The 13,944-nt window shown below is 47.6% G+C and overlaps 2 protein-coding genes across 4 annotated transcripts; one reads left to right on the forward strand and one right to left on the reverse strand.

The window, feature by feature from the left end:
• Window positions 1-1,033: 1,033 nt before the first annotated feature.
• fam91a1 (family with sequence similarity 91 member A1) lies at window positions 1,034-9,651 on the reverse strand. Of its 3 annotated transcripts, XM_061267405.1 has the most exons (23): window positions 9,314-9,651; window positions 8,730-8,814; window positions 8,497-8,648; window positions 8,255-8,312; window positions 8,071-8,138; window positions 7,759-7,872; window positions 7,596-7,686; window positions 7,461-7,523; window positions 7,281-7,387; window positions 7,172-7,210; window positions 6,985-7,097; window positions 6,816-6,925; window positions 6,534-6,736; window positions 6,314-6,443; window positions 6,017-6,165; window positions 5,807-5,941; window positions 5,465-5,578; window positions 5,314-5,386; window positions 5,094-5,240; window positions 4,750-4,851; window positions 4,534-4,657; window positions 4,392-4,461; window positions 1,034-4,251 (listed from the first exon to the last, which is right to left on the reverse strand). In XM_061267405.1, exons 1-23 carry the CDS (start codon window positions 9,383-9,385, stop codon window positions 4,066-4,068), a joined length of 2,505 nt encoding a protein of 834 aa, XP_061123389.1. In that variant the 5' UTR covers window positions 9,386-9,651; the 3' UTR covers window positions 1,034-4,065. The 3 variants fall into 3 exon arrangements, with proteins under 3 accessions (XP_061123389.1, XP_061123388.1, XP_061123391.1); XM_061267404.1 differs by having other exon boundaries at window positions 6,314-6,736; XM_061267407.1 differs by lacking the exons at window positions 1,034-4,251; window positions 4,392-4,461; window positions 4,534-4,657 and having other exon boundaries at window positions 4,756-4,895; window positions 6,314-6,736.
• A 2,398-nt stretch (window positions 9,652-12,049) lies between these two features.
• On the forward strand, window positions 12,050-13,720 carry LOC133144971 (RING finger protein 223-like; the record flags this gene model as incomplete). Its single annotated transcript, XM_061268022.1, has 3 exons — window positions 12,050-12,549; window positions 12,793-12,987; window positions 13,067-13,720. Coding segments are annotated over 3 exons (708 nt in total), but the record flags the coding sequence as incomplete, so codon positions are not given.
• Between the last annotated feature and the right edge of the window lie 224 nt (window positions 13,721-13,944).

Below are 13,944 nucleotides of genomic sequence, written 5' to 3' on the forward strand. Positions count from 1 at the left end.
TTTATTTATACAAATGCCGGTCCGCGAAAATATTTCTGACATGTATGACATGTCTGACATGACACGGTCCATGGCGCAAAAAAAGTTGGGGACCACTAGTGTAAATAATGTACAGAAGTTGTGTTGCTTTTTTTAAACAACCATTGTACAGGCGCCTCGGTGGCACACTGGGTAGCACGTCCGCCTCACAGTTAGGAGGGTGTGGGTTCGATTCCACCTCCGGCCCTCCCTGTGCGGAGTTTGCATAATCTCCCCGGGCCCGCGTGGGTTTTCTCTGGGCACTCCGGTTTCCTCCCACATCCCAAAAACATGCTTGGAAGGCCGATTGAATACTCCAAATTGTCCCTTGGTGTGAGTGGGAGTGCAAATGGTTGTTTGTCTCTGTGTGCCCTGCTGGCAACCGGTTCAGGGTGTCCCCCGCCTACTGCCCGATGACGGCTGGGATAGGCTCCAGCACGCCCGCAACCCCCATGGGGACTAAGCGGTTCAGAAAATGGATGGATGGATGGATGTACCCGTACATGTGAAGTGAACCTCATATAGAAGTATTTGTTGTTCCATAGACTTATTATAGAGGCCAGAATTCAATCCATCCACCCACCCATCCGTCCAAATATACATGTAAAATTAAAAATACATGTAAAAGTACCTTTTTTAGACTTATTTTCTTACTAGGATGTAAAAATTAATGGTGTTCTACTGGTCTTTTTTGTGCCATTTGGTTTTACACTTTGATGCTTGTCTATTTTGTCTTCTATTGTATCTTGGACAAAATCTTGTTTAATGAGAAACAATCCATCACGTTCTTTATTAAAAATGATATTTTGTCACCTTTAACAAAATTGTTTATTTTTGCATACAGTACAATTTTGTTCAAATAAACAAAACATTTAAATCAGAGCTGGGTACCTCTTTTTTATGTGTTGTGATATTAACAGAACTCAAACTTTTTACATTGGATTTGCTAACAGGATGGAGTCTGTTAGAATGGTGTTCACTAAATTATTTTGCAAGAACCACACGGGAGACAGTATGCCTTTTGAACACTTGCAAGTGGAGAGCTCGTTCGTCATGGTGCATACAGCGATGATCGAACAAAGTCTGACTTTGGATTCTTGCAAGAGAGTATTTATTGAGAGAAAGCAGGGTGGGGGTGAGAGTGGACAGGATGGGGTTGAAACCCCTGGCCTCAGGTCAAATCATAGCAGAGGGTGTTTTACGATGTTGTGTAAACAGAACAACTTAGATTGCTTCCTTTGCAGCTGGTCAATCAGTTCAAAGGATCTACGCACTTTGTTCTACTACTTTGTCAAGACAGGAAAAGTTTGGTTGATTATTACAGGTTACATTCCAACATAAACATAGGATCAAACTAATCTATCAACCCTAACAGAGTCTAGATGTGGTAGCCGTCGACAGAAATTGAGTAGCCACTTGGTAACATTATCAGGATGGGGTCCAGCTCTGGCGGCTGCCTGATGGCATATTTGCTCTCTTCTGGATTGGCTAGCCACTGGCGTGTCTTCCAAATGGGGTCTGCAGCTCTGGTAGCCGACTGCCAGCAGCTCTTTGCATGTAAAACAACTGGACCTTTTCCAGAAGTGACAGTAGCAGGCAGCTATCATAACTGGACCCAAGACAGAAGAGGTGCAAGCAGGTGGCTCATCTGATCCAGGATAGATACGAGCAGACAGCAACGGGAGCTGGACCTTAACGAAGAGATGCAAGCAGAGCACCGTCTCTTTTCCTTGCTTGAGTCATTCTAGAAGGTGAACAAGTGCATGCAAGGGGCAGATGGAAGCTTCGGGGAGCGTGTGACGCCACACCATCTGTGTCCCCCCCCCCCTAATGTCATAATGTCACGTTGGCTCTAAAATGCAAAGTCAGGAATAGAAATGAAAGCCAAAGGCAGGGAAGAAAACCGTTTATTTTTATTTTTATTAAATATATATATATATCGTATTTTCCGCACTATTAGGCGCACCATTAACTTACATTTTACTAAAAAAAAAAAACAGTGCGCCTTATAATGCAGACCACCTTATATATGGATCAATTGATGAATTTGTTGATCCATACTGGTTGTAGACAGTGCTCTGCCAAAATGTTTCAGTACGACTAGTAAATTACAAGGTCGCATCGCTTCCCAACATTACGGCAACTGTAGTCAGGGGGCGTCACCAAATAGCTGTTGTACCCGCGAGGCTATTTCATTTCAAAATAGGCTGCTCCGTTAATGTTTTGAGTAAATTTACGGATTGATATGGAAGGGAAACATAGGTAAGCAGTACCAATGTGTTAGATTGAACTTTAGTCAGTTCCGATCATTTTATAGGAGATCGTTTGAGAAACGCGATTGTTTACAATTTGCTGAGACTCATGGGAGATTGCGAGCTGAGGCTCATGGGGAATTACGGATGGCTAATGCTATAACGATAGCTGCTATACGCGCCAGACTATTTCATGTCAAAATAGGCTGCTCTGTTAATGTTTCAAGTAAATCTATGGATCGATATGGAAGGGAAACATAGGTAAGTAGTACCAATGCGTTAGATCGAACTTTAGTCAGTTCCGATCATTTTATAGGAGATCGTTTGAAAAACGCGATTGTTTACAGAGGGCTCGTTGGTTATTGGCTAGTGGATGCATACCGCAACCCTAGTCAACCTCAGTTTGTTGCAGTATAGCTTCTATTTTATGCGCCTTATAATCCGGTGCGCCTTATATATGGACAAAGTTTTAAAATGGGCCGTTCATTGAAGGTGCGCCTTATAATCCGGTGCACCTAATAGTGCGGACAATACGGTGTGTGTGTGTGTGTGTGTGTGTGTGCGTGTGTGTGTGTATGTGTGTGTGCGTGTGTGTGTGTATATATATATATATATATATACCGTATATATACACACACACACACGTTTATTCAGAATATCATGAGCAGAATGTGGAAGGAATGTCCTATTTTGTCCTCATCATTATAATTATGCAACCATTTAAACGAGCTACAACAAAGATGTCCTAAAAGAGTTTGATCTAGAAAACGAACACATTTGTAAACACAAGAGGGTGTTGACATGTCAACGACTGAGGGAAATTGCAGGGAAAGCGCCTTTGCCATTTAAAACGAGACTGACACACAGCGCAAGTGGGGTGCACAATGCGCATACGCGGGCACGTACACACAAACATGCTTGAACAAGATTACTGTTTTTTTTTTAACTCACTTATTGTGAGGAAAACAAAATAGAGAGGATGAATCCTTCAGGAACGCAATGAATACCAAGAAAATAAAGATGCCATCTCTTCATGTGTGTGCCGTTTTGTGAACTTGCCCATAGCTGCCACCCATCCAGATAAGCTGCAAGCAGATGGTTAACCAATCCATATGAGGTGCAAGCAGGAGGCTGCCACAGCAGGATTTCATCGAGAAGAGGGGAGAAAAATCTCTAGCAGAGCTGGGCCCAGTTCAGAGAACGTGCAGACGAGAGCTGATTCTAATGTGGAAGAAATGCAAGCAGGCAGCTATCGGAGCTAGACCCGATGCGAAGGAGGCACCGGCAGTCAGGACTACCTGTACCTGCTTTTCCTGATCAGCTTCATTCATGGAAGTCGGAATGTGACGTTGTGATAAGGCAAAAAGTAAAAAAGAATAAAGACTAAAAAAAACAAACCATGTCTTATCCTTAAAAAAAGTATTTGTTGCTCTCAAAGAGAAGGGGAAAGAATGAAAGAAAGCAATCACGTCGAGTACGCTCCACAGTAAGGACTGCACAGTGGGAACAATGAACGAAAGTCTGGTTCCCCTCAGAGGAAGGGATTTTCATGCATGGGATCACCAAACATGGGACTACATGGTCCTAGGACAAGGCTGACTTGCGCAACACCGATACCATATGAAGAGGGGTACTACTCAACATCAACTGCGGGAAAGGGTGGGGGGCAAGCTAAGTGAGTCGTCCTGCCCTGCTAGCGCTCGTGTTCGGTGGACAATAGAAGGCCCTTGGCCCGTGCCCGCCCGGGATGCAAAAATAAGGGTGGATGGTGGCGGTCGATGGTGGTGGGGTCGTTCTACGTGGACTGCTCGCGTTGTAGGGCTGTGATGTCCAGAGGGGGAGGGGCCCGCCCGCTCCACTCCCGCAGCTGCCCGTCCTTGTAGAGGAGGTTGAGGGCCGGCAGAGGGACGCCCGACTCGGCCGAGGGCTGACTGAGAGGATTGGTCACCCCGCTGTCCGGCTCGCAGGGCGGACCGCCATCCTGTCCGTGAAACAAAACAAGATGATGTGATCTAGATTGCACGTGTTCAACTGTAAATATTTCAATCTTGCGTTTGAGACATTCTAAGTAGTTCTGCAAGTGTTCGAGCCTTGGCTGAGGTCACGTTGAGCATCCCTCACCTGGAAAGATTGGACGAAGCTCAGAACCTTGAGGGACAGCTTCCGGCTGGAGTGAAGCAGCTCTTGCAAGCTGTGGAGCAAAAAGCTTAAGTGCCGCGCCACTTGCGATCAATCCCAATGACGCGATTCACCGAGCCGTCACCTGTCGCTGCTGCAAAGCTTGTGGGCGGCGATCTTGCGGCACACCTTGCGGTTGAGCTCAGAGCTGAAGAGCGGCATACCGAAGCACAGCTCCAGGGGAACCCACTCGTCCTCGCATGAGAGGGCTGCGGACGGCGGAGAACCATGCCAACGTGTTTGCAAACCTTTGAGTGGAGGCCAGCGGGGACAGCCTCCCTGGCTCTGATGGCAAACGTACCGTCCACCTTAGTCCGTCTGTCGCTGTTGTTCTCTTCTGACACCAGTTCAAAGGACTCGGTGCTGCCATTGGTGTCCGGGCCTCCTCCAAGGTGGGTGTCTCCTACATATGAGAGAGATTTGTGCTCATCTGTCGCCGATGTAACCCTAAAGTGGATCAGGTTTGACATTGATTTGATTTTTAGGAGCTTTTGTTTCATCCTTATCTGGATGTTCAACCTTCAATGCAAACTCTCAATCCAGATCAGAAATGGATCAAAAGTGGTTTATGACCCAGTCAACACAGAAGTGTGCATTTTGCAAAACTTTGTCTTTTTTGGTCGCATCGCGGTTGTGTTGGGTCACCTCTGCACTCGATGGTGTCGCTGGGCCACCGGCGGTGCTTGTTGTTGGCGTTGAGCATGGTGACATAGCCGCACTGGTGCTCCAGATCCACGTGCTCGCGCAGTTTGCCCAGTGCCTTGTGCACGCACATGTTGGAGTAGGAGAACTCTACAAAACGTGAAAGCGACAATGGCAGACTTCAACAATGGACACAATGTAAATTGTTTTGGGAGTTACTGACCTCCCTTTAGGTCCTCCTCGTCAAAAGGGAATGGGATGTGCACAGTTTCGCCGTGGCCGTGCATGCCGTGACCCTACACACACGCGCGCGCACACGCACACACACACGTTAACCACTGCGACAGCTGTCAATTCAGCCCAAAGCTGTCCACCTGGATAAGAACGGCCGAGTGCGTGAGAGCGTCGTTGAGCATGGCCAGCACGTTGGACGTGGGCACCACGCCAGGATCGTGACCCCAGGATGTGATCAGCAACCTGTCGTAGACCTGACAGCATATGACAGTCCCATGAGCATGAAAGAACAATGCAAACGTGAGCAGGCCTTTAAGTGTGGCATCAACATTAGCTGTGCCCGTGTCTTGCTTTTAGAAAAGAAGAGCTTTAAGTAGGTCAGGTCTTTGTTTGTGCTGCCACTTTGCCCTTGGGATTTCCTCCAGTCTAATCCCGTCCTCACATTCCCCGCATACTTGAGGAGTCCCCGCGAGAGACTTCACCTGAAAGATGTCGGGCAGCTTGCGCAGCCTGGAGCCTTTGGAGAGCAGCAGCGAGGGCGGACCCTGGCCGGTCACATGGTACAGGAAGAGCTTGAACCAGATGGAGCTCACCTCAGGGATGGCGGGCCCGATGTGCTACAGCCACAACAACCACAACAAATGCATGAGTCTATCAGCAAGCACGGGGAAGGCCATTTCAGGAACGTGTACCTGAGGCGTGCAGCTGCTGATTGGTCTGATTTCGTTGCTGAGCGGCGCCATGGAGACCAGCAGCTTGTAGTTCTTGTTGAGCACGCGACTGCAGGTGGCCTGGTCCAGACCTAGGAGGCTCTCGCAGCGCAGCATGTCCAGCGGGAAACCTGGTGGCCGAGCAATACCCTGCTCTTTGATTGAACTTTTTTCTTTTAAATGCAAGATCATTGACTTCTTCTATAATTGCACTGGCGTGGAAACGAGTCGGACGAGTTCTTGCGCAAACAGAACAAGCACAAACAGTCCTCCGAGTACCTATATTTGGGAGATCAGGTCCCTGGTCCTGAGTGAGTTCCTTGTTGTAGCGTAGGAAGAGGATGGTGTTCTTCAGGGTGAGGGCGTGATCAAAGTAGCGCTGCGCCTCGCCCTCGGCCGTGCTTTCCACCTGCGGGAAGGCCGAAAGAACCAAAAGAGCTCGAGGAGCGCGACCCTTCGCTTGCGCTTGCAGCTGATCGACCAGATCCTCTGTCCCCACCTTCTCCAGCTCAGCCAGGAAGCTGTCCAGCGTCTCGTCGGACAGCTTGCCCACCTCAAACATGGTGACAGCGTGACTCTTGAGGTTGGGTGACAGGTTGCCCATCATGAGGAAGGCGGTCAGCGTAGAGTCGAACAGAAAGGCGATGCGCTTGGTAGGCGCCACCGCGGGGAGGCTCAGGCTGCTGACGCTGCCCGTGTCCGCTGCGCATGCACACGCAAACGCACACACACCAGTCAGGACATACAAAGTGCATGTCCGTGTGCTTGCTATCAAGCAGACCTTGGTCCTCCAGACTGGTGGTGTCCGTGTCTGTGGCCGAAGATCCTCCCTCCATGACGGGGCTGCCTTGTTCCCAGGACAGCAGCATCTTCTGAGGGTCCATGGTGCTCCTGGTGATGGACAAGACAAGTCAGAACGGACACCCTCTGGAGGGTAGGGGAGGGCGTACTTAAGCCTGTTGAGGGAGGGGGCGTTTTTCCAGGTGAGGTGGAGCTGCTCGGAGCTGATCGTCTGACCTTTCTTCACAGCGAAGCCCAGACGGCAATACATGGACACGGCGTTCTGATCGCGAGAGCAAAATATCGGAGGAAGAAAATCTGCCCGCTGACACGTCGTCAACGTCCACGCCGGCTTACCTTCACCAAATCCAAGTCGATCTCCAACACGTTTGCCAGCTGGAGGCGTGAACGCAAATGAGCGGGATGAGCAAATCCGCTCAGAGCGCTGCGGAAGGATGCGTCTTACCTCGGCGACATTGGTCTGCTCGTCAATGGACACGAAGATTTTATAGAGCAGCGTCTCGAAGTAGTCGCCCTGCACACGGTTCATGACAAAGCCTTCCAGCGGCGGCACTGTGGAGGCAGCCACAGTGACACCAAAGCGAGCCAATACGCCGGCGCGAAAACCATTCTGTCCGGGACAAACCTGAGATGCAGCTGTCGTCCGAAATAGGAACATCCAAGTAAATGAAGCCCCGGTTGTACAAACCTGAAGACAGAAATTAAAACAATCTTCCACAGACTGCACCAAAACGACGGACTGCGACGCTAGCTTGCTCACTTAGCACCACATTGTACTCCATTGAGCCAGCCAGCTGTGGCCCTGAATCGATCATCTTATCGATGGCCTTCTTCTCGGCCGAAGAGCAGATCTGCGATGACGCAAACATGGCGTCACGTCAGCGGGACGTTCGCGCGGAGCCCTCGCCCACACATTCTCTCACCCTGATGTCATCTTCGGTGATGTAGCCCGTCTGCGCCACCCACCACGGCTCCACCGAGATCTCCACCGGTTTGGACGGGAGAAGATCCCGCGCCGATTTCCGGCGGAAGAATTTCTGAAAAGGATAGAAGAGGTAGATGTTGTACAGATTGTGGGAATGGCGCACGATGAAGATACAGTAGGAACACAGTAGTAAAATTGAGTCAAATATGGCTCCAGGTCATCGTGGACGTGCTTTTTTTTTTTTTCAACCATCCCGGACATGCTTAAAGCATCGAATTCATTGCAGCTGTTCAGGATACACATCTCTCACCTTGGACGAGCGGCACTGGTTCATCAGGTCAATGTACTGGTTTCGCCCGATTCCAAGCAGCCTCAGACCTGCGTCATGACACAAAGTGGCATGATTTGGAGAAAAAAAAAAAAAAAAAAAAAAGAGTTGAAATCAGCACATGACAAGAACGTAACTTGCACAATGCGACAGAGTGAAAACTCACAATCGGCAGCGGTGAAGTTGGGCAAGGAGTCGTAACTCTTCTCGCTGTTCATGATATCCTGGAGGCCCAAACAAAACGAGCGACGGAGAAAAGAGGAACAATGAAAACAAACGTGATATGAACGACCAACTGCTGGAAGAATGCACTATTTTCCGTGAAGGACTAGATTATCTCCAGAAAGGCACCCATTGTTCCACTTGAGCGAGCAGCAAGTCATGCCCTCCCAGGAAGCGTCCGCTTACCTCCATGATTCCGATGTAGTAGGAGAAGGGCGTGACGCGCAGCCCCTTCACCATGATGTCCGACAGGTGGTAGGGGTATAGCATCAGGTGCTCGCGGCTGTACTTGAGCAGCTCCTCGTAGTACTTGCGTTCATCCTTGCGCACGTGGCGCACTGCGGCCGCAACGTGGAAACAAATACATACAAACTTGCTGGCAAAACAATCCTGCAGGAGCTTGCGAGAAAAAAGCTCACCTAAGTTATTGCGGAATCGCAGCTGGTTGCGGATGCTGTACAGCAGCACATGTTTCTCGTACTCGCGCTGAGAGTTGCCCAAACTCTGCAAATAAGTATCCAAACAAAAGACAGTAGAGCATGCGTCACTTCTATGTGACGGAATGAAGAAGTTTGAGATCCCTACACTTCATCATTTACTTAAATGTCGCTTGGTACCGATTTGAAAGTTTTACATTTTCTTTACACTAACGTATTCTATGTGGTCCCAAATGTTGTTACGATTAATCAGAAAGATTTTGTAGACATCTGCAATGACGAGCGAGTCAAACTCAGGTGTTTAAATGTTGACTCCAATTGACATGCATTCTGAGATTTTCAGACTACAAGGTATAAATCAACGTCTAATGTCATTTAGGGGCATTGAACCCTCCAGCCCAACAACAAACGATGTAACTTTTTCTTGCAAATCTTTATGGTATGAGCAGCGGTTATGTCATGTGATGCTGGTCGCTGCCTGCCTGCCTCTCACGGTGACATTGACAGCCACCCCCGCCCCCCTTCACGAGTGGGCGACTTTGGACATGTGTTTTTAAACGACATACCTGTTTGACATTAGCCGGCAATTTATTCCACGGATAATTCTGCCTGATGTGGAATTCCACGTCTGTGTTCATCGCAAGCTAGCTCGTTAGCTAGCTAGCTGGCTGGCTAGAAGCCCCTGAGACGATGAGGCGCTGTTCCACGGTGACCACCAATGACAGCCCCACAAGATCGCCCAAGCCGCCGCTGACGCCTCCTCGCCGGTAGCCGACAACCAAGCGAAGCGTCGCCTGGTTCGAGGAGTATAGTTTATCTTAGTCTTCTTTCTACCTTCTGTTGGCAGGCAATTAGTGGACGTCCACTTCCTTGTTGTAGTTCTGGCGTCACGCTTGGGACTACATACGTCACTTCCGGCTGCCATTCATGCGAATGGGTTATGATACTGAATAGAAAATGTCAGCAGAAAATATGAAACCCACCCTTTTAGTCTAGTAATTTACAACTGTAAATTAATAGGCTTGTATTATAATACAGGAAGTGAAGAAAAAAAATTTCAGGGACTATGTCATAGTACAGGTACTTAACACACACAGCATTATTATTTTTTTATTCTAGATTTTTTGTGGGGGCTCGGTTATAGAATTTCAAGACTTACCGTTTTTTTTCGTGTATAGTGCGCCCCCATGTATAGTACGCACCCCTAAAAATGGCATGCTGATGCTGGAAAAAAGCTTGTACCCATGTATAATACGCACCCAATTTTTATGAATTTTTAAAAAAAAAAAAATTAATTATTTTTTATTTATTTTATTTTATTTTTTAAGTCCCAATGATCGTCACACACGCAGGGAGGCAATGGGTCCCATTTTTATAGTCTTTGGTATGGTCTTAACTAGGCTGGATGTAATTTTTTTTGTTGGCGTTGATTTCTCCGACTGCCCCTAAACGCACCACCGCGCTCCGTGCGCGCATGGGCTGCGGACGTGAAAAAGGCGGCTCTGTATGGGAGAGACGAAGAGGAATAAAAACACCCTTGGAAACCAAAACTTGCCCCTCATCGTGACTCGGAGCCGCAACAAATGTTTCGGATTTGTGTAGGGTACATTGTGACAGACAGCAAACTAGCAGGTGATCGAGCGAGCGTCTGATACAAGAGCATTGCGGTCGTATGGAGCGTGTTTGAAGTGAACAGCAGAGACGAAAGGAACAAGGCAAAGTGTTGTGAAATAAAATATTACCTGTAATACGCATTTTGTTATTTGCTGATTGAAACTGCTAATTAAACTGTGAATTGAAACTAATAGGAAGAAAACATATCTTGCTCTTAATATAGCTGACGTGTCTTGCGCATACGTTCTGCGCATCTGTAATGGCGGCCTCCGTATGACGTCCGGTCCGCGATGGAGATTAAAAACAAACAATATTTGACAATAACACACCATCAAGGATTGCACCATCGCATCAAACGATGTGTCGTCAATTATGGATTTTTTTGACTAAGTGTGTTGGGCAGGATGGCTGAATGCGATGCGCGATTGACAACAAACAAGAAGAAAGGTGAGTTTTATTTCGGGGGAGATTTGTCATGTCTCGTCCCCAGTTTTGCTATGTGTCTAGGTTTCCATAGTTTCTGTTCGCGTCGCCCCTCTCTTCCTGTGTCACCTCAATCGATGTAACGTGTTTTGTATTTAAGTCCTGTCTGCCCCTCGCTCACCGTTGGATCATTGCATGTGTTACTGTCATTCTGTTCCTGTCTTTGGTAATGTCACCCTGTCTTTTTGTTCCACGACTTTGTCGGTCAGTTCTGTTGTTGGTTTTGTTGTACCATGACTTTCTTTAAAAAAAATAAAATAAAAAAATCTTTTAAAAAAATAAAATTTAAAAATTTTCTTTTTGTACCCATGTATAATACGCACCCCAGATTTTAGGACAATAAATTAGTTAAATTTTGCGCACTATACACGGAAGAAAACGGTAGTGGTCAACAGTAGTTATGTGGAAATTGAGAGAAATATTTGAAAAGAAGATTCAAATTCATTGTACGCTAAAGTTAAATATAACTGAACAGTATCAAATAATTTTTTCTAAAGGAGCAATTCATCCCAATGATTCTTTTGCGTATGACTGTTGTGCAACTCCAAAGTAGGTTGAGGTTATTTAATTCTGGGGGGGGGGGGGGGGGGCGTGCAATGGCATCGTTGGCAAAAGCCGTGCACATCAAAGTTCGCCGATGCTTCGGACCCAACAAAAAGACGTTTGTCATCAGAGCAAAGGCTTGTTTGGTCAGCTTGTCAAATATCTTTTTGTGATGTCAGAGATAAAACAGGGCGCTGACTTGCCATGTTTTAGGCGGGTATTGCTTTTACGGCAATCCAAATCTAGATAAAAGATCAAAAAAAGCAAGAGGTGGAGTCTTGCAACACTTGCCAAACATTTGAAAAAGCGGTAACAGATTGTTTTTCAATTTGCCGAGCTTGAATTTAATTATTTCTCGTCATCTAAAGTAGACTGATTTGTTTAAATCTGCCAGCGTTTCAATTTGAGGAAATGCTCATTACTTTTAATAAATGAAATGTTTTTTGCTTATTTGTGGCGCGAGGGGAGGGGGGTGGCAATTGGCATTTTTAAAAATTATTTATTATCTTTTTATTTTTCCCCAATCCGCGGTATTGCCTACTTTTCACAAATTTGATGATGAATGATTTGCTGTTGTTTCCAGGGGTCAAAGGTGAAGCAGCACCATTCTGTGTCAAAGTGACCAGCATGAATCCTTGCGTGAACTCAACTGATTAACACCAAACCCGCCGCCGTACCCTACCCCGGCGGTCCCGGCAGTCGACGCCCGTTCGCCCACCTCTCCTCAGCTCCGCTCTGTTTCCGACCTCGGCCCGCCGACCTCGCCGGCTTTGCTTCCCCCGCCGTCATGCCAGGTGTGCGTGGCTGTCCCGTCGCCCGGCCTGCGCCCTTCCCCGCCGCCTTCGTCGGCTCCCCCCGAGGACCAAGCCCCGGATTTGGAGTGTTGGGTGTGCTACAGCAACTTCAACAACGTCTTCCGCTGCCCCAAGATGCTGCAGTGCAAGCACACCTTCTGCCTGGAGTGCTTGGCCCGCATCAACGTCAAGTCGGCGCAGCCCGCCGCCATCCGCTGCCCGCTTTGCCGGCACGTGACGCCGCTGCCCGCCCTCGGCCCGCCCCAGCTGGCCACCGACGCCGACGTGCTAGCGTCCCTGCCGCTCGCCATGCAGCGCGTCTACAGCGTTCGCTTCCAGCGCAGCAAGGGCAAGCTGCAGATCAAGAGGTGAGGTGAGGGGGGCGGGGGTCCTTCTCGTCAGTGCTAAACCAGCTTGAAAAATCTCGTAATTGTGTTTGCTGTTAATACTATATATAATGGCGACATTTTAAGGTCCTTTCGCTCCGTGTATTGAGAATTTAAAACCACAAATCGTACAACAGCAAAGGCAATAAACAATCAATTCTAAAAAGTAGAAAATGACAAAACAAAATCCAATTTACAAGACTCCACCTGCTGTCTTTTCACAAGGTTATCGGAAGGTCAGGGGCGTTCCACCATAAGGTCGTTGGATGTGCGTACCTTCCAAAACGACAGATCAGGCGGCGTGGGCGAGGCCTTGTTCAGACTGACGGGTCGGCCCCGGCCCCTATGGCCGGATTTCCTCCTATTGCTGGTGCTCACCATGACCTTCGTGGTCATAGGCATCGTCGTCTCCCTGCTCACGTAAAACACCGACCAGCTCTAGAGGCTCGCCAGCTGTCTCCATAGCGACCGGATTCTTGTACTGTTTTTGTGGCGACAGATCGCTGTATTAACGACAACGGAGGTGCTTGGCAACTTGTCTCCATGACACCCGGGGTGCCGTCCGAGATGCTCAACTGTCTCTGTGGCAACCTGCAGGACGCTAAGCACACACTTGCTTTTTCCATGGTGACCAAGATGCTGCAGTCTCCATGGTAACTAGGATGCTGAGTGACTTCTTTCCAAGGTGACCAAGGATGCTGTCACTACAATCTCTGCTGAGACCTTCATGGTGATACAGCTGCTCAGTAACTGCCTCCATGATGACAAAGATGTCTCCATGTTGGTAGGATACTGTGCATTTTGTTTCCATGGCAACCGTGATGCTCGTACACAATTTCCATGATTCTCTAGATGCTGAGTCACTAACCAAAGTGTCCAGTATGCTTCATTGGGGTCTCTATGGCAACCAGGATGCTGCTCAAGAGGCCCCTGGAAAGGCTAGTGGTGATGACGTCATTATCGGCATACCGCAAGATGACGGGGAGCCCGCGTGGATGTTTAGATTGCCCATTGCCAATGTGTCTGAAAAGATTGCTTTTCTGTGTAATGTCATGTTTTAGACTTTTACGGTTCAAAATAATCTTAAATATTTAACATTTTTAATAATGTGTCTCTTTGTTTAAATGTGAATAAATGTCATTTTTGAATCATTCTTTGCGTTTTTGTTTTGTTTGCCCAGCTTGACATGTGATTACATAAGTGAACAGCAGGTGGTGGTATTGTAGCACAAACAGTTTTTTTCTAGTTTATATATGTATGTATTTAGATTGTAATTTTTAATTTTAAAGTATCAAACTCAAGTCCTTTTCCCAACATTTGACTTAGTACTTCCATTGTCACTGCTGCTGTCAACACTTCGTGCAATAACTATTTACT

This window comes from Syngnathus typhle, linkage group LG20, assembly GCF_033458585.1.
Source record: "Syngnathus typhle isolate RoL2023-S1 ecotype Sweden linkage group LG20, RoL_Styp_1.0, whole genome shotgun sequence".
In the NCBI taxonomy this organism is placed as follows: Eukaryota; Metazoa; Chordata; class Actinopteri; order Syngnathiformes; family Syngnathidae; genus Syngnathus; species Syngnathus typhle.

Coding starts and splice junctions, on each gene's coding strand:
- fam91a1 (XM_061267404.1), bottom strand. CDS start 9,385: ATGAACACAGACGTGGAATTCCACATCAGGCAGAATTATCCGTGGAAT. Junction 5,241..5,313: donor CGAGGAGGACCTAAAGGGAG/GTCAGTAACTCC, acceptor CACGTTTTGTAG/AGTTCTCCTACTCCAACATG. Junction 4,658..4,749: donor CAGACGGACTAAGGTGGACG/GTACGTTTGCCA, acceptor CGCCGTCCGCAG/CCCTCTCATGCGAGGACGAG.